General features: G+C 33.5%; 1 protein-coding gene across 5 annotated transcripts in view; it reads left to right on the top strand.

The window, feature by feature from the left end:
• Positions 1-21,307, top strand: part of LOC145268199 (putative tRNA(His) guanylyltransferase) — a 108,974-nt gene that overhangs the window by 1,914 nt on the left and 85,753 nt on the right. For 2 of the 5 annotated variants that reach the window (XM_080123457.1, XM_080123460.1), the window contains exon 2: positions 16,926-17,155. The exons of 2 other annotated variants lie outside the window; for them this stretch is intronic. In XM_080123457.1, coding sequence (XP_079979583.1) covers positions 16,965-17,155 — 191 coding nt within the window. In that variant the 5' untranslated portion in view covers positions 16,926-16,964. Of the gene's footprint in view, positions 1-14,202; positions 15,650-16,925; positions 17,156-21,307 lie in introns of those variants that run through there. One more of the 5 variants, XM_080123458.1, reaches the window with a different exon arrangement.

Raw genomic sequence — 21,307 nt, 5'->3', positions numbered from 1 at the left:
AAAGTCCTTGGAACGCTGATGTTCTAAAGCTAATTTCTCTGCAACAGTTTGCATTTTGGAGACGGAACTCTTTTCGAGATAAGTCGCTGTTATATTAATTTTAATTTTTATCTTTTTAGATTCAAATGTTAATAACTACATTTTATTTCAATATTTAATTTATATTTTTATTTTCTGATTGTTTTATTTAATAATAGCTTTTCTCATCCATAAATGTTGTTTATTTTAACTACCTAGTTGATTGCATAAATAGATTAGGCAATTGTATTCATTTTCAGTTTGTGAGAGGGGAATTTATCATCATACTTTCCCTTAAACACAATTGTATTATGGATGTATTATCGGCAGCTCCCATTACTCTTGCTTCTCTTTATTTGTCCCTCAGTCCTCATTTTTTAATGAGTGATTTTTCTGACAAAGGGAGAAGAAAAAGCTGTGTTCTAGGTTGGCAGTATTTTGTGCGCAAAATACTGCCAACCTAGAATATGGCTTACAGTCGCCAGAGCTGTCAGAAATTTTCTGTTTCTATGTCTATCCTTGTAGCCATGTCACTAGTAAGGGTGCTGGAGGTAAATGTTTTATCTGGGCTGACGTTATCCGCCTGATAGTCAGGGACCCGAATCTTAGATTAATCACTAAGGAGGCTGTCCTATCAGCAGCTGCAAAGTACTGGGGCTGCTGTATTGCCATTTGGTGAATGGATTCTAGACCATGCAGTAACGTCTGGTGGGGCCTCTTGATGCCATATTAGTGGGTAATTGTTATGGCTTTACCTTATCATGTGCTACAAAAATAAAAAATAAAATAAATTTCTTTGTTTCTTTTTCTCTCTTAGTTTCCCTCTCTGTCCTGCTCTAAGCAAGTCTGACAACCTAGTCCACAAATTCCAAAACTCTATCATTACAAGTTTCAAGAAAAAATACACGATTAAACCTAGATCTCCAACTTCCAACGTAGACCCCCACTACCATGTCTCCTTCTCCAACATTAGGGGTCTACGTTCTAACCTTCCAGAGGTTGAAACGCAATTACAAGAGACTAAACCAGACCTATTATTTCTAAGCCAAACTAGCATTGGACAGGCGATTTCCCTAGATGAGTTTGTAATTAAAGGATACTCTAATTTAACTTCCAAATCTGACCTCCAAGATCGCCATGGGCATGGAATATGTGCCTATATTAAAGATGGCTTTCCATGTAGTACGGACATCTCCAGAGAAGATCCTAACTTACCCTACATGTGCTTCCGGGTTGCACTTGCTCACACTACTGCGTTTATATTTACTCTCTATCGCCCCCACAACAACGGAGTTACTATCTTTAAAAGCATATCTAAGAAAATTGACCACGTCCTATCTGCTTATCTTTCAGCTAACATTCACGTATGTGGAGACTTCAATGTTCACAATGTGGAATGGTTAACCCACTCAAACAAGACTGATGATGAGGGGAGGTTCTGACATGATTTCTCCATTGCTTATGACCTCACTCAGATTGTTCATGAACCCACCTGTGTGCCCAACACTGACAGCCAGTATGCGAGTCTCCTAGACTTTGTTTTTTTTTTCACAACTTGCCCTGAACTATGTTCAGTTTCTGTTTTGTCTCCTCTTGAATCTTCCAACCACTCTGTTGTATCAATTAAGATAAAAATGAAATGTAATAAGTCCTCAGATGTATCTCTCCATTGTACAGTATATTGATACACTATGGCTGACTGGGATAGCTTCCATACATTTATATCAGATCTACATCTGCGTTTCATATTTAAAAAGGATGTGTCCTCTATAGTATCAGACCTGACCGAATGGTTAATACCCTCAAAAAGTTGCAACAAAAGCCTAACAGCCAGCCGTGGTTCTCCCTTGAATGTGCTGCTACCATTGCGCACAGAAATCACTTTTTCTATTACTTCCAACGTAATAGATGTATGGAAACTAAAGTTGCTTTCAGGACTGCCAGCAACCACTGTAAGAAAGTAATAAAGAACGCAAGAGAGTTATATGCTCAGTCCGTCAAGTCCAAAGTAGCTGAGCAGTGGCTTGGTTCCCACCAGTTTTGGAAAATAGCAAACAGAATCCTGAACAGAAGCGTGTGCTCTATCCCAACTATCATCAATGAACCTGAGGTAATCTCGTCAGCATCAGACAAAGCCAAACTCTTTGCCAAGAACTTTGCAGCTAATTCTACCCTTTGCGACCAAGGCCGCCAACCCCCAATATTTCCTCCTGTATCAGAAAACACGCTATGTGGTATACAAATATCTGTATCTGATGTTGCCAAGTTAATCAAGAACCTTGATTCCAGTAAAGCAACAGGCCCTGACGGTATTTCAATTATAGTACTCAAAAAACTTCAACCAGAACTAGCACCCATACTTACAAAACTGTTTAAACGTTGTCTTAAGAAGAATTGCTTCCCATCACCCTGGAAAATTTCATCAGTATGCCCTGTATTTAAGAATTCAGGTGATCGCTCATCCCCCTCTCAGTACAGGCCAATAAGTCACCTGTGGGTCATGAGTAAGTTGCTGGAATCTGTTAAATAGAAAAGTAATCAACCATCTCAGCAAAAATAACCTTAGTGACACGCAATATGGTTTCCATTCTGCTAGATCTACAGCAGATGTGCTTACAGTTATATCTCATAGGATTAACGAATCTCTCGACGGAGGCTACCTTTCTAGCGCAATTGCTTTTGACATATCAAAGGCCTTTGGTAGGGTATCGCATAAAGGTTTACTTCACAAGATCTCCAGTTATGGTATAGCTGGAAATGTCTTCTCAATTATTAAATCATTTCTCTCTGATAGGTTCATAAGAGTAGTAATTGATGGGCAAAAATCAGAAGCTCACAGTATTAATGCCGGTGTCCCTCAGGGATCCATCCTGGGCCCAACTCTTTTCCTGATCTACATTAATGATCTTCCAAATCACATCCTTACATCATTCGTAGATATTTATGCTGATGACACTACCAGTAGGATCCTTCTATCGATCCTGTAGATATCTCCCTGTTGATGCAATTCTCTATCTATATAAGAGCCAGGTACATCCAAGGATGGAGTACTGTTGCCACATCTGGGCAGGAGCTGCTAGAAAGGACGTCCTGCCTTGATAGAGTTAAAAATAAACTTTGTAGCCTCATAGGAGATGTCCTTTTCTCTTCCCTGCAACCTCTTTCTCACAGAATAGATGTTGCAAGTTTTTCTCGGCTTTATCATTATTTGCATGGCAAGTGCTCGACTGAGCTCCAATCTATGGTCCCCCCTTGCCAAACTTTCACAATAAACACTCGTCTAGCTGGTTCCCTTTATGTGATATGGGGTTAGAGATTATTTTGCCAATGTTGTATCTAGGAATATGCCAGGTTACCAAAGACACATGCAGTTAAACAATTCTGAATATGTGCTTTTCATTTTCTGTTTTTTATAATAATGTCCTTTTCATTTTCTGTTTTTTATAATAATGTCCTTTTCATTTTCTGTTTTTTTATAAGAATGTCCTTTTCATTTTCTGTTTTTTATAATAATGTCCTTTTCATTTTCTGTTTTTTATAAGAATGTCCTTTTCATTTTCTGTTTTTTATAAGAATGTCCTTTTCAGTTTCTGTTTTTTATAAGAATGTCCTTTTCAGTTTCTGTTTTTTATAATAATGTGCTTTTCAGTTTCTGTTTTTTATAAGAATGTCCTTTTCAGTTTCTGTTTTTAATAAGAATATATATACATGTTTTATTAAATTGAAACAATTACAGATGTTTTGGTACTTTTTAACGACCTGCCCCAGCTTAGTATAAACACCCCCAACCTCCCCATGTTAAGAATGGCTTTTGAAGTTGGGGGAAGGGGGTTATTCCGAAAGCCGTTCTTAACATGGGGGGGGGGATGTTCATAATAAGCTGGGGCATGTCATAAAAATTTAACATGTTTTCTAGGCACTAACATTTTTATGTGAACTTTTCCAAAATGTATACATGATCTGGTGACGTCATCAATTGATGTGCTTAATGCGAGCCATAGCGAATGATTTTTTTTTTTTTAACTATTATTTACTACTGTAATTTAATTTAATAGGAATTTATTTTACATTCAAATACTTTACTTAAAGATTAAATTATCGAAATGTAAAAAAAGATTATTATTGTTAAGAAATAATTAAGTAAAATTTTTTTTTTATTTTCAGTGGGGGTAGAAAACCTAACACAAAAATAAAATGTTACATGACTTTTTTAACATCTACGGAAGAGCAAAAGTGACAATAAAATAGTTTGTTAGTTCCCTACACATGTTATTTGTTTATTTAAGTTTTCGATACTTTGGAATGATTTAAATCATTCATATGAAAGCCCATTATTCCCCCCCCCCCCGAATGCTGCTTGGGAATAATTTTCCCTTTTACCAGTTTGGTGCCTCTGACCACTTCATTACTACTAAAATTAAAAACAAACGTTAACGAAAGAAGTTTTTAAAGTATCTAAAATTGAAAAAAAAAGTTTAATAAACTTTAAAATTAAATGTAAAACATAAGAAAAATATTTATAAAAATAATTTAACATATTTAATAGATAATTTGGTTACTTTTTAGTAAACACTAACAGAATAATCGAGTTAAGCTGTGACGTTGTAGAATGGCGAACGCAACTGCAGAAGTGAATGTTTTCAATCAACCAGTCCATTTTTCTTCAGTCTATGCTTCTGTATTTTATTTCATAAAACAAGACATACACGAATATCGCAGTGCATGTAAAAAAAATGGGTTTAACGCAATATTAATTTTGAATCGGTTTTAATCTGGCCATAAAATAGGTGGCAAGAGTCATGTTTATATTATAACTTTATATTTTAAAGATTCACACAATTAAAAATCTATGTTGTAGCGGACATTTTGAAATAATGGAATTTTAATCTTTTAAAAATCAGTTAATTTTTAAGAAGTTACTTTTTCTTGATAATTCAACTGATTATATTATATATTAATTAGAAAAAACGCTATTAAAAAAACATAATATTAACTTTATATCAATTTTTTAATTGCAACTTCAAGGTAAATTTTTTTTCAATACGTGTATTTAAATTTTTAGAAAATAAATATTTTTTACTTATTTGTACTCTTATGTTTCATAATAAATAGAAATTTCGATAGATCTAAATATATTTTGTTCAAATTTCGAAAAAATAAATAGGGGAGGGCACGCACTAAAAAAATATTTCCCTTCATATATTTTACAAAAACTGCATTTTATATGTAATTTCATTCTAAAATGGATAAGTATCGAAAATTTCACGAAAATCTGACCATTAGTTGATTTTTGCTAGATTTATTAAACACGGGTATGTTTTCATGTTCGGAATGTCTACTACATGGGAACGTTATTTTAAAGCATCAATTATGTAAACACGGTTTTCGTCTCACAATTTCATTATTTTCGTTCGATGAAAAACCTTTTAAAAAATTATTACTCGTTTATTTTGCCCTTCTTTTAAATGGTACAAAAGTTGTACTGATAATATTAATTTATAATAAAGTTACAGCATTTTACATATAGGGTGGGGTAATTCTGTGGTGAATTTTGGCAGTCCCTATTGTTTTCTTTCACTTTCTTTATTTACTTTTTTTCATAGTTCTTCCCGAAAGTTTAATTTTTTATTTCATACTTAAGTCATAGTTGCAAATACTGATATCTCCCTCTGATTCTAATGATAGTATGGCGTTTCCATTTACTGCAATAAACTGTAGTAGTACCAGTATTTTTATTTATTTATTTTATTTTATTTATTTATTTATTTATTTATTTTTTGGTGCTTCTACACTTTATCGCCGAAACTGGAGATGCCATTTTGTTTTGCACGCATGTCATTAAAATCCAAGGGAGAAATCAGTATTTTAAACTATGGCCAAAGTTAGAAATAAATAACAAAAACATTAAACTAGATAAACTTCCGGAAAGAACTATGAAAAAAGTAAATAAAGTGAAAGAAAACATATATCCATAATTGTTTAATTGGAAATGTTTCTATTTAATTAATGAAAACGGGAAAGTTTTTCATTTAATTTTAGGTTAATTCTTTCCGGAAGCAACCATTCTCCAGTTTAATTTTTTTGGTACTTATTTCATGCTTCGGCCATAGTTTAAAATAACTGATTTCTCTGTTGGATTTTAATGACAAGCGCGCAAAACAAAGTGGCGTCTCCAGTTTTGGCAGGCGCGCGGAATAAAGTGGCGTCTCCAGTTTCGGTGATAAAGTACCTTTTATTTTATTTATTTTATTTTTTTTTAACCTAAGTCCAACTCACCGTTGACATTGGAAATGTCGACTATTATAGGTTTTCGGGTATGCTTACACCCCAACCTTCTCATGTCAAGAACGGTTTTTGGAATAGACACCCCTAGCCTTGTCAACATACCCAAAAATCTATAAATGTTTACATATCAAATTTGAATGATGAGTTGGATGTAATGTAGAACTGTACCGAATTTAAAACGGAATGAAATTTACATTTCTGTTCCATTTTTACAACAACCATAAAACAGAGCGTTCTCCATAAGTTTTACCAAAAACATTTTTTCCCAAAAAAAGGGACGATTTTTCAGCATATGTTTTGATTAAATAATTTTAAAAAAATTTATTATAAAAGATCTATAAAATCTTTTTTTTATGTATGTAAAAGTTTGTTAAAAAGTTCTGCAGATGTACACAAGACCCCCGTTGCGAAATATGCACTGCCTACAATGTTGTACGCAGCGCATTGCTAGCAGTGTCAGATGTCGCCATTAAAAATGAGTGATAAAAATTTGAATAATTAGACTCACTGTCTTTCGAAACTTATAACTATTTGAAAAATGTAATTTAAAACCTAATTTTTTTTTTTTCAATAAAAGGAGCAAAGACCAGATTTTAAAATAATAAAAGGTTTAATAGCAAAATATGCAATTTTTGTTTTTTTAAATTGGTTTTCTTTAAAAAAGATTTCAAGAAAATCAACGAATTTTAACTTACTTCCAATATAAAAATATATATAAATTCCAAAAAACCACTTACCTATAAAAAATAATAATCAATGAGTGCTTCCATTCTTCATTGTTAAGAATTTATCCATATTTATATTTTATATTCCATGTACTTTTTAAATGAAAGAATTTTTTAAGCAAGGATTCAAAAATACTGCGAGTTTTACATGTCATGTGAGCGGTTCACAAACGGAGTTGTCTCTTTCTTCCAGTTGAGAAATACGGAGGTGGAAAAGTGCCATAATTATTTCAAAAACGTAAAAACAACACATTAGACCAAATATATTTCCCGGTAGTAACTATGTAAAGAAACAAACATTTGAAGTGCTGATATGTGACTTGGAATTTCTCACATGTGTTTGCTGTCAACGATCAAATTAGTCATATGGGTCACCGTATTTGAAAAATGATCACATTTCACTCATGGAAGTTTACTTTAAAAAAAAAAACGCTGACAAATTTTCCATTTTTTTTTTTGTTTTTTTAATTCTCTTAAAGAATTACATGAGTTTTTGATTTAAAATATTTTATTTCTTCCTTATGCAATGAATTTTTTTTTTTTTTCAAAAATCTAAAAAACAACAACATTGAATGAAAGAGAAAAAATTGGTGTACATGTCCAATTTTTACAAGACGATATTTTCAAAATGGGAGGTTTCACTTAAAAAAAAAATTGTGTTTTTTTTAAAAAAAAGGTTTTAAACTTTTGACTTTACAGGTAAATTTAAACATAACTATTCTTTTGTTTTTGTTTTAAATTAGATTATTTTATTTGTTGATCTTTTCTCTTCAATTTGTGATGTACAGGGTGGGCCATAAGTCACGCACCAAAGAATTAAGTGATGTGAAACTGTAAAATCTGCAGGGCAAAATATATTTTCTTTTCTTCAGGTATAAGATACATCTTTTATGATTGTATCAGCGTGTACAACATGTTTTTCAGTTTATTGGTTAAGTTTGGTTTTAATAAATAACGTTTATTACGATCAGAATTATTTAAAATACTTTGGTGCGCAACTTATGGCTCACCCTGCATAAACCTTAATGGGGTGGGGGTGAATTTAAAAAAAAAAGTTTGTCGAGAATATTATATTTGGTTTATTGGAAAGAGCATAAAATTAAACATTCAACCTGAAAATATCTTAAAAATCGAACCAATACAAAAATTTTGATTGATTTTTAAATTGAAAAAATTGAAAAAAATTTAACTCGTAAAATTCAATTCATTTCATTACGTAGAAGAAATAGCGGCATGAGCATGTGCATGCACTTTGTAAACAATTTTTTTTTAATATAAAAAATATTTCTATTATTTTTTAAACAACTTTAATAGTTTATTTTGGAAGTATATTCCATAAAGAAATTAAACAACCCACTTTAAAAAAAGAAATTACAAGTTTTGTATATTTTATTCGTAGTTTTGTGTTAAGGGTGTCAAAAATTCCCCAAAAAATTCTGACACACCTAGTGCCTTGCAGGGTGCTTTCCATTTTTCTCTGAAAAAAAAAAAAAAAAAATAGAAAAAAATTTTGGCCTGTGTGACTTTTTCTTTTTTTTAACTTTGGGCTTTTTGGATTATTTTGTTATGTTTTTTTTTTTTTTTTTGTTTCTTTTTTTTTTGGGGGGGGGGGCTGCTTTTTTTCTCATATCAAAAAACTGAAATTTTATTTTCTTGAATAAAAAAAAGCCTATTCGACGAGAACACAACTGTTTTTGTTTTAATAATCATTTTTTATTCAAAAATGAAAAAATAAAAATTTCAATTTGGCTTGAACTTCGCGATTTTCAAATTATTTATTTATTTTTTTGTTTTTTGCCGGATTTAACATACAAGTTAAAAAAAAAATGGTGCTTATGCACTTATGTTACTATGATTTTCTTTTTTTGTGGTTCAATATTTGAAGTGTTTCTTATTGTTTTTAAATGTTTGGAACTAATGCCCATAACCCCCCCCCCACACACACACACACACTCACCTGGTCACATACATATTAGGGATACTTTAAGTAGATACCCCCCACCCCCCGCGTGCTAATAAATACAGTAGATAATACGGGTTTCACATGTATTGTACATGTGAAATCACAGAACCAACGAGATGTGAGAAATTCTGCAGAAATAAGCAGGCTCCTCATTGGTTGGTTTGTCCACCAACGATTTTGTTTGAACTATTCAGATTGCTTATTATTACTAACTGCCAACAGTGTTCTTGGCGTCAAATTTATCCTTTCAGATCACCAGTTTCAACACACACGGGTTGAAAAAAACTCACTTGAGGCTTGCAGAGCCAAAATGTTACGATGTGTGTATGAATAGGTTTTAATACAACGTACATGTTGAATAGCTGGGTTTATATTTTATCTGTATATTTATGTATGTGTAAATGCGTGTATGTATATACGTCATATTATTTAGTTGATCGTCTAGTGTGTATATTTTAACATTTATGCAACAGTTCTAACAGGAAATGATTGACGTGGACGTATTGAAACAGTTGTAGACAAACAGCTTTTTTCAACATGTAAATTACACAACACATACCTGAATTATTTACGTACATTTATTTTCATGATCCGGCTGGCATTTTCAGAGATTACATCTCATCTTTACATCTTGGCTGCCTGAGATGACTCTGCTCCCTGCGTCATGGAGACCAATTCTTGAGTTGTCCGTTCCCTCTGATATCCAGCTAACGACTGCTAGAATCTCCCCAAATCTACATTTCATCACGTGTTTCATTATGTCTCAAACCAACAGCTGATGTAACCCCAATCTAGTTATTTGTTTATGCGAACCAAAAATCATGTTTACATCTATTTTCTATTTTCACATCCCTCTGTGAATCAATTGATATTCATCGTTACAATATAAGGTCTGTCAGAGACAGAATTAAGGTCTACAGTTTGACCTGTCATTTGTCCGTCATTTGGACAGTTATCTATAGTGGACTCCACGAGGCTACCGGGCTTGCAGTATCCATCTAGGAAAATGTCACTCAACTCTTCGACCTGTTGCAGCGTTCTTCGTCAGCAGAGTTTTGTACCCAGCATTTCTCAAAGATGAACTATTACTCCTTTGGGGTGTTACCGGCCTATTACATAGATAGCTGAAGATGATGCATCTTTGCAATATGGATCTTTTTGCTTTAATAAAATTTACGTTGAAGTTTAAAAGGTGAGCCTGTTGTAATTCTGTTTGGTTTTCTTTCATTCTGCCAGGGCAAAACCAATGTGAGAGAATTTCTCACAGACAATGGTTTGCACTTATTGACCATGCTGAAATAACATTATTTATAAAGCCATTCTTAACATGGAATGGAACCATGTTGTGTACCTATTCTGTACTTTCACCTAACAATTTAATAAAAACATATCATAAAACTTTAATTAAACTTTAAAATGCTATTTTAAAAATAGCGTGTGACGAACATGTGCAAAAGCGCACAAAAAGTATGAGTTGTGCGTGCCTGCGTCGGGGAGCGAACCTGGGACCGTTAGAGCTAGCAGTCCTGTTTGGCGGCGTATCGACTCAATGCCTGCAATGTGCATTTATTGTTGGTTTGCTGGAACATGCGGAAAACTTGTTGCGGGCATCATCCCAGATGGATAACTTGGATCCATCTCATGTGCTGGCGCGCGCTCTTGCTATTTTAATGACTAACCCGACAGTTCCAGAGCAAGCTGCATGATCGACACCAGTTAACCGCAAGGAGACAGATACTTCACGGAGGTGTTACAAGTGTAATGGACTGAATCATAGGGCAAGCAATTGCTTATTGGATAGTGCATAGGAGGAGATGTCGGGGTCAGACCTCAAAACCCTGTCATGTGTTATCAATGTCGGCAGAGAGGGCACATTGCTCGGTTTTGTCCGGGAAACGAGTGAGGGGGCGAGAAGTGAGTGCCAATTTCATCCTCCAAACTGGTGTAAATGGCGCCTTGCCAATTGTCATGGTTCTCATCAATGGACTACCACGCACAGTAGGGTAGGTCGATTTTCAACTTTTTTGGAAAAATGTAAAAGGTTGAAGCAGAGAAAGTTGCACAAACATATGGAGAGTACAAATATAAAACTAGGTTTCTAACATCAGGCATCGGATGCTAATTTGATTTTAAAGATTGTCTATTTTGAGACACGGAAAAACCCTTATCTGTGAAAGATTTGTATGAAATTATTTAGCATTTTGCAGTTTCAATCATAACAAGTTATTTTATATATTTAAATAAACTATATTATGACGGATGTGCTAAATATTAAACAAAATTATAATTGCCCCCCCCCCCCGCTTTGAGGTGGCGGCAATTACAAAATTATATAAATGCTGCATTTTACTTTGTTATATAACTGCAAAATTCAATTCTTTTTACTATCAATGAAAAAAAGAAGTTTTTATTCTGTCTGAAAAAAGTCTTAATAAAACCTAAAACAAATTATTTACCTATCTCTAGGCAGTTATCTATGCTTGTATAAAAACACAAAACAATTGGCAAGTAAAAAGCTATTTTTTTACCATGATATCAAAATTCTCCCTATAGGATCCTTTTGAAGCAAAAAATGGCCTCATTTCATGGCATAAAATCTTAGCAATTATATGTCTGTCTTGCTTCAAGTCCATAGACTGATTGGCAGGCTTCTGATGTCAATTTTACAGTCCTTTCCACACTTTGTGAATGTGCAGGCAAATCAGGTAACTCTGGCTTTCTGCCGCTCATCAATAATTCCTGAAGGTCATCATCTGATAATTCTTCAGTTAGTGCTGGCTCTGAAACTCCACTTTGAAAAAGGTCTATCAAATTTGACCAATGTAAAGCGTCAAAATTTATTGTTGATATTTTTTTAAACGCTTTTTCAATGGTTCCTCACTCCTGAAAAAGAAAAGAGAAGTCAAATAATTTTGACTTGAACAAATGACCACAACTTTTATTTCAATTAATTTTTTTTTTAATTTAATAATTGAAAATGAATGTATAAATCGAAATAAACAATTTGATCAGTTTTATACGAATGTTTACTTACCTAATGGTTAAAATTCTTCTTATAGCTTCTTCCCTCACTTCTATTTCATCTGATTTTAACATAGAGAACAGAATATTCTCTGGCAAAAGGGCAAAAGCATTAAACTGAAGATTGCTTAAAGCAATTTCCTGAATTTCTTGAGGCTGCTTTTTTATTTGCCCAATCATTTTAAAAATATACATTTGCTGGTTATGAAATTTATTATCCAGTTTAATTTCAAACCAGTTAACTGCATAAACTTCTACAATAAAACTAATCAGCTGGTGCATTTTTCTGGTCAATTCAGATGGATAAATTTTACGGGTCCACATACACATTAATCGGATTGCCAGAGTAAGCCATCTTGCCTGATTTAAAGGTCCGATCCTCCATGCTGCATACTGAGGGTCTACTTTACCCCTTGAAATACCAACAGCATACTCTAAAAGTAGTCTTTGGTCACCAGTGAGATCATTTTCTGTTAGTTCAGAATACCTGCCCTCTAGAGGACTACTCACAGGTAAAAAGTCAACTTGGGGTAAATGATGGTAATTGTTGGCACATAATTTTCCGAGTTGACCCGTAAATGATGTTGGGCTTCGTGCACTTCCATCAAGGGATTTAAATAATGGCCTAAAAGGAAGCTCATTCTGGTGTAGAGAACAGCCAATGGTATGTATTTTTCTATGAAGCTTGTTTTCTAGTGAGGAAACTAGTCCGGATTTGCATCCAGTATTGGTGCTTGTGTTGTCTAAAAGGACAGCCTTTAAAGTATTGACACTCTCATACTGTTCTAGAACTTTGTGAACTTCATCCGCCAGAACAGCACCAGTTGCTCCAACAGTAGGGATCACTCTATGTGTAAGATACTCCCCCTTACTTCCACATCCCATCTCCTTTGTAAATGTCAAGTGATGCTCTTGTCCTTTAGCTTTTCTTCGATTTTTGTTTCCTTTTTCATCGACAGTTTCCATGTAAAATAAAGTGTCTTTGTCGTGCTTCCCATCAACACCAATGCAGACAAGATTTCTAATTTTTTGATTATGTTTTTGATAGGCATTGTTTTTTGATCTTTCTTTTTCTCTGTCAATTTTGGACTTATCAAGAAAAAAAATTTTTAAATCAATATTTGATTTTAGAAGGTCTGCAGCCTGTAGATCCAAAAGAAAAGCATTTGCAAGACTTGCACCTAGGTTTGATGAGACATCACCTCTGATGAGTTCAATGGCAAACGAGGAATTTTTATCAGGCTTTAAATACTCTTACACTCTTCCTCTGGTTCAAAACTTTCATCTGTTCCATCACTATTTTCTGATGTCAGAATGATATTCTGGTCATGAGATGTTGAAGCAATAGGCTGGGGGGATAAATCAACTTGCTTTTCTCCTAACACAGTTAACTTTTTACATTTTGCTACTGCAGCTTTATCAACAGGTCCGAGTTGAAAATTGCCTTTGGGTCCTATTTTATTTCTTTGGTCCTTCAAATACTCTCTCTCCTTCACAGGAACCTGAATTAGAAAATTTGACAAACTTTTATTCTAATCTACGCTGATCTTAGAAATAAATTCTATTTCACGTCAAAATTTGTAATTTCTTATCTCATTGGTTTACATAAAATACAAGTATAGAAATTCATTTAATTTATGATGTCTATGATTTTCATTAAAAATATTTTTTTCAAACAAACAAGAGAAATTAAAAAAAAATAGAATAAACTTACCTTTTTTTTATAGGACAGGTACAGACTATATGCTTTGACTGACAATTTTCTTTTTTGCATTTAATATTTTTGTCATGACAACTTGCAATTGGCAGGTCACACGAACAAGATGAAATGTCAAATAATTTGTCAAGTTTATTGACCAGCAGACTTTTGGCATATGCGGATAAAACGTTTCTATTTATTTGCTTAGCTTTTTTGAAGCAGGTGTCCTGCAATTTATGCAGAATCCATTTGTCAGTTAATAGTGGCAAACTGGGATTTACTGCCTTCCAAATATTTTTAACATCAGTTGCCATTAATTTTGAAAGGGCAAATTTATTTAACTTTGGGTGAGAATTCTCCATGTAATAGCCATATTTAATAACCTGACGGAAAGTAGGGGGTTCTGTTGTATTTAATGGAGAAGGTGGGCCCGCAAATTTTGTAGAATCAGTACTACGTGTAGAAATAGTTCGTTTCCGACTCATGGTTAGAAAAATATCTGCAAAATAATATTTTATGATATTGTAAGAAATTAAACAATGGAAATCATGAATTAAAAATAAAATTTGGAAAAATTGGTAAATATCAAAAAATAAAGAATAATGGTTTTACTAACCGAATAGTATGAAAACAAGTCAAATCACACCGAAATAGCCTTGCGAAGAAAAATGTTTTGTTTGGTTTTTTTTTTTTAAATAAAGAATTATTAAATTAAATAACACAACGGTTTAAAATAAATTAATAAATAATTAAGGTTTGATAAGATATAAAATGCAAATGTAATAATTTCTAAATTTGAATTAAGCTCCGATTAACAAAGTAAACAAACGTGTGAACACGAAAATGAAACCGATTACTTGGCGGTGTAGACGTAAATATTAACCGGATGAAATAAAGCCCTGGTTTATTAGTTGTTTATTTCATTTTAAATGAAATATTTTGCAGGGTGTCTTTTTATATCGACACTCAATTAGTTTTCTAAAAATAAAATAGATATTACAAAAAAAAAAACAACGTATTGTTTATACTCCCTTCATATTTTTTCTTCAAAACCGGCATGAATATGACATGTTTATTCTTTGATTTAACACCGGCACCAGGCGACATAGACGCAACATATTGAGTTTTTCAATGTTTAAATTCATTTTAGCAAAAAACGATGGAGTTTTAGAAAAAAATATTTTGTGTTGTTATTCTCAATGTTATTTAACATCTTTCTCCGCATAGACCTAGTCATAATGCCAAAATCGACCTACCCTAACGCACAGCTCTGGTGGATGCCGGATGCACACAGTCACTGGTCTGCAAGTCATGTTGCAAGGAGTGGACGAAGAAAGTAACCCCAGTCCTCACAGCAGATGAAAGCACACTTAGCTGCTGTGGAGTAGGAATGGTTCAGGTTGACTTTGATGCAACACAGAGCATTTGCATAGAAGTCCTAGTTGTGGATGGATACTTACTGGGATTTGATTTATTGCTTGGACTGGACGCAATCAAGCGACTGGGAGGAGTAGCTGTGTCTAGCGCAGGAGAGGTGACCTTTCCACATTTTAGTAAGGCCAATTTTGCTGCTCTCGCTATTACCGAGCCTGACTTCTCTACCAAATATGACCAAGATGCTCAGAAGTGGACTACATCGTGGAAGTGGGCTGGCGACCAACCCTCACTTACATTGAGAAATAGACTTGCAGAGTATCCAGCGCCAACACCGATTCGTGATGAATACGATCGGGAATTGCAGGTATGTATTGATAATGGTTGGTTACTGCCATATCCCGAAGACGAACTTGGCCCTCCATGGCTGTTGTTCTGAGACCAAATCTCGAAGCGTGGAGAGGTGACGCCTGATTAACATTTCTGAGGTTGCTTTGGTGTGTACTCATCTGTCCAGTTATCCACCGATAGACACAGGCAGAAACCATCTTCATTCTGTGACAGGTAGGTACACAATAAAGGTTTTCCTTTATTTTGGCTTATTTTTTTTATCACTATAAGTGCTGACCTGACTGTTTTTGGTGCACTTAAACCATTAAAAAAATATCATGGTAACATAAGTGCATTAGCACCAAATTTGTTTTGTTTTTGTTTTAATATTGTTTGTTTGTAAAATCCAGCAAAAAAAAAAATACATAACAAAATAATCCGAACATCGCCAAGTTCAAGCCAAATTTTTATTTTTTATTTTGGAATATAAAAAAAAAATAATTAAAACAAAAGCAGTTGTGTTCTTGTCGAGTGGGTTCTTTTTTATTCAAAAAAATAAAATTTCACTTTTTTATTTCTATGAGAAAAACAGTGATGACAACGTAAGTAAAATGGGACTGTGTACACACGCATTTTCTGGTTAAAGGAATGCTCCCTGCAACGTGCTGCGTACAATATTGTAGTCGGTGCATATTTCGTAATGGGGGCCTCACTCGTGTACATCAGCCAAAATTCTTTTTGCTATAAATCTCCAAAGTTTACCAAATAAAACATTTTTTAAATAAGTCTTTTCTTATTAAGCAAAAAAAAAAAAAAAAAAGAATCTGCAAAGTGTGCATGTAATGTTTTTATAGTTTAAATGAAAGTAAATAAAAATAAAAACGGTGTCAAATGTGTTCCTTTTGATATTTGCTTATTTTGGGATGCCTGAAGTTTAATTGATCAAAAAATACATTATAATAATTGTAAAATAATAACATTGTTTTAATGTGGATTAAGTTCATGAAGGTAATTAAAAATGCAAATGTATTAACCAACCATGTAAAATGAAATGCATATTTTAAAAATTCATTTTTCACTATTTTATAGTCATTTTTATAATAATCTCATCTCTGCCAGACCAAGCCAACCAGCATCTGTTTATTGGAAAAGCTAAGGTCTCAGCACTGATTCACTAACGGAGTAGGATTTGGGTTCCTTACCTTAAAACAAATCCTAAACCTTTTTCATTGCTAGTGTTCTCCAGCCCACAAGTGATTAGTCATTGGCAGTTAGGGTGAACGTTAGGGTTAGTGAGTTGTGCATCTTCTTCTCCCAGGACAACCATAATTAAGAGATGTGCTGCACAATGCACACCAATTATGAAGCTATTTCAACACGACCGCAGTAAATGACACTACTTGCAAATAATCTACTAATTGAACAGCAGAATAGCACCCAGTTTGATGTTTCTATTAAGTTTTTTTTTTTTTTTATTAATTATGTGTAAATTTACATTTTTTTTTTCCAGGTTCCACTTAAATTTTGGTAAAAAAATGTTTACTATAAAATGCTTTTATTGAATCCTACTTCAATCCAAAAGGTTTTTCATCATCTTCTTCAATTAAAAACTTTGAATAATTTCTGTGCACGAACTATGGCGAAAAGTAGGTTTGAATATGTGAAATCGTTTGAACTTGATGACTCCTGTCTTCCCAACTGTTGGTTAGTTGTACGCATTGATGGAAAGGGATTCCACAGGTATTTATATCTTACTTATTTATATATTAGATTTTAGACATACCAGTGAATGTTGAAAATATGTGTTGCATGAAGAGAAACGATACGATGAATGCATAATGTGAGTCATAAAGATAGGCTTAGATTTGATGACCCCAAGAAGATTAAATCTGGAAAGTATAGACAAATTTATACAGAAGAGTATACTTGGTTAAGTTGAAAGAATAGATAAGATTTATTGGGTTAGATGGAGAACAGTTGAGGTAGTAGGTTCACTTCACAAGAGGGGGTTAATGAAAACATGGGAGGAAGTGATAAAGATAGACTTGAGAGGAAGATGGATAAATAAAGACCTGGTCAAAAATAGGTTAGATTCAAAGTTAGTTTTTTTTAAGCTACTCAAAATTTCTTTTGTTTCACCTTATGCTTTCAATTTATAAAAAATAATGTTTACTTGTTCGTTAGTTTTGTCTTTTTTAAACCCTCCGTTCTCCGTGTTCCTGGTCAATAACAGGTAGCTTTGTTATATATATAATATATATATATATATATATATATATATATTTACGACAAAGGAATACAAAAATTAAAAATTTGTTTTCCTTAATCCATGGATTTTCAATGAATGGCTCATCTCATAAAAGGAAATGTTTTTAGCAAAATAATGTTTATAGGCAGTCATAAATTTTGCTATAGATTAAATAAAAACTAAAAAAGCTTGCATGAAAAATCTAAAACAAGGGAAGATTAAAACGGATATCCCACTGTGAAGTTAGGTTCGATGAAGGGGAGAAAAAAAGGCACAATCATAAAATCCAGGACAATGAAGAAAAGTATTGTCATATTAGCACTGTTAGTTTGTGTAAAATCTTAGCAATTTTTCATTCTTCTATTTCAAAATGCAAACCTATGATTCTAGATAAATAAAGCCTTATTAACTGGTTATTATTCATTGTCAGTGTTCCGAATCAATAAAATTTATTCATCTCACATCTAATTCAAATTGGACCAATTTCTGAAGCCACAGTGTTTCAATCAGTGCCTGATTCCATAGACTATTGGACACATTGGCTGTGTGCATTAAACAACTTCCTGATGTCAATCGACTGCCCACCAACTAGCAAACTAGACTTTCTTACCAACTAATGGGGTTACCCGGCATTGCCCAGGTGTTGAGAAGTTTTATGGTAAGGTTATTGAAAACCGGAGCCCTGAAAAAAATTACACCATTAACCAACCCTCTAAAAAAAAAAAAAAAAAATGAAAATAGTGAGTACCTGTGCGAGCGCAAAAAAAAACAATTAGCTGCAGTAACCAAGCTCAAACCTGTAACGTGAAGAAGGAAAAGGTGAAAAAAAAAGCCAACCTTCATGCCCACTACGACAAATGATGTTGCCAGATTTTGAAATAAGACTAGTCAATGCAAGGCATGTGATGACTTTGCAAAAAATGGCGACGAAAAAAGTGACCTCCTCCTTGTGTAAAAACAACCCAGTTGATGGTGAAAGAATGATTGGCCAATTTTTGGATGTTTTTTGGCCGAGAGACTGAGTTTTTAAACAATACCAACTAATTCTGTCAGTGTTGGTCACATGTGTCGAAAGTTTTAGCGAGACATACAAACATACACACTAACAGACGTTTGAGATTTATATTACAGATTAGTGGGGGTGTCCCGCGTTGCCCGAGTGTTTGGAGGTGTGTAGGGTAGGGTAAACTAAAGAATAAGCGAAGTAATAACCCTATTTAAATATTATATATATATATATATATATATATATATAAAAAACAATGTTTTAATTAAAAAGTCAGAAAAACCAAAACAAAAAAGGGGGGAAGGAAACGAATATGTTCGGAAAAACAAAAACTCCCAAAAAAACAGCAAAAAAAAAAAAAAAAAAAAAACGGTATAAATAACCCTGTTTCAATATTAAAAGTTTAAAAATCGAAAAAGAAAATTATTTGATACCTTGGATCGAACCTGCAAACTTAAGATAACGACGCTGCCACTTTGACCATTGTGCTATGACTACGTTGTTGAATGTAGGTTGGTTTTTATAATGTTTAAACAAATTCAAGGGACAACATCTTTTGCGCGTGTTTACGCATGCGTGTAAGCTAGATTGTTATGAAGGAACAATTTTTTGCTACCCCTCCCTGTAGAAAAGTGTCAGGTTGAGTGTGAAGGAATTAATGTTTTTAGCCAATTTTTCGATATTTGTCGTCCGAAGGTTCAAGCTTCAAAATGATACCTATCTGGTGAAAATCTTTCGCCTGTGTGAAATTTTTGCGAGACATGCAAACACACACGCATACATTTTGCCTTTTATATATATAGATAGATTACATCTCCTATCCAGTGCACAAATTAAGAGCAAATTGTGACTCCTATGAATCGGCGATTGTTAACTCTGTTCTCTTTTCATAAAGCCTTCTAGCATTGTTCATTCTAGACATCTTTTGGCCACCTCTAGGCAAGAGCCTGGTGAATTGATGATTTGCAGAAGCTAGATTCACTTACTGTGGATGTGAATTGGTGCTTTGAGGCAGTAACGTCTGAAAAACATTGTGACTAAGTATAACAGGTATTTGCTCTCATACAATTTGACAACGACTCTTAGAAACGACACTCAATTTGAAAGACGCTTCCGACAGCTCGTTCTCTAGAAACAACCCAGGAACAAGCCAAATCACAACCTCACACCATGTGACACCATCGCTGAACAATCAGTGATTCCATGAGATTTCTTATACTTCCAATAATGTTTCTTCTGCGGTAATCGATGACATCAATGAATTAAATGCTCTGCCTGTGTTGCGGTCTGTAGAAGCTGCGGCTGATCAAATCGCTTCCCAAAAATCATCATTTGCACCCTTTATAACTGCTGCATCATCTGATTGTCTGTTGAAAGCCATAATTCAACTTTCAGTGAATGAAATAATCCTAAAGGCTCTGGTCGCTCAGAAAGCTATATATACCATCAAACATCATCCATTAGTACGATTGGCCGACACAAACTTCTCGCAGGAAGATATCAATGTAGCATTACAAATTGATTTTTTCTATTTAGATAATTGTATTTTTTCAACTTGCATGAAAGGAGCTATGTAAAAGATGCTTAAAACCGTTTGAATTATGCAAATACCATCAGTAGTTCAGAAGTTATGAGAATTTTAAGTGCTAAAATTTATGCTTTTCCGGGGACATTTTTCTTTAGAAAAAGTGGGTTAAATTACGAACCTCAACATTTCAAGAAATTCAGTAATTTCGCCACCTTTTATTTATTTTTCAAGCTATTCTCATGAAATTTGGCAGTCTTATGTAAAATTGTGTGCTCTTTCTGATTATGCAGTTAAATCTAATGTATCTCTTTACCATAAGCCATGAATTATAAATTAAAATGTACAAATTTCAATTTTTTTTAAACTGGCACATGGTATCATACAGTGGATGTCTATTCATGAACAAAACTAAGTATTATAGTGGTATTTAAATATAGCTTTATTGAGAATAGGCATTTTCCTGCCTCCTCGCCAAAGGAGAGCTTAATCTTGAATGTAGCCATTGAATGCCTAAAGAATATTCATGGCCGGTATTTACTACTCCCCTCAACAAAAAAAAATTGAGTAGATATGAATTAATCTCAGAAATAAACCGAAGAAAATTTTTCATATAGATTTTGTATTTCTGTAAAAGATGGAAATTCTCATAGTTGACCAGAACTTATGCATTTTGGGACTAATCCAATTTTCAATTTTGTAAATCCTCTCTATCTGGCCAAAAATATACTATTTTCTGAGATGCAACCATAAATTGTACTTTACATGAATCTTCGATGTAGCTTTCACAGTACCAGGATACCAGGAATCCTGATAAGCAATAACTATACATTCACCAGTTGATGGTAATTTTTTTTTCATTTCTATTCTGTTGTTTTACCGAAAATTCAACTATGTAAACAAAGAAATAAAACAGTATTTTTTACCTTGTTTCCACCTTAACATTTAAAATGATTACTTTTATAGGTTATAGGGTATGCTGAAAACGAATATCGCATTTAAATTTTCTGCAAATAAGTAGTTTTCCGGATATTAAGCAATGTTATATCTCATGTTATTGCTGGTGGCCATATTGGTATGCGCGAGCGTGCAAACGTAACCCCGAGAAACTAT

The sequence above is a fragment of the Euprymna scolopes genome, chromosome 43 (genome assembly GCF_053919585.1).
Source record: "Euprymna scolopes isolate OS-2025 chromosome 43, ASM5391958v1, whole genome shotgun sequence".
NCBI classification, from domain to species: Eukaryota; Metazoa; Mollusca; class Cephalopoda; order Sepiida; family Sepiolidae; genus Euprymna; species Euprymna scolopes.
This window is presented reverse-complemented; position numbering and strand designations above follow the sequence as displayed.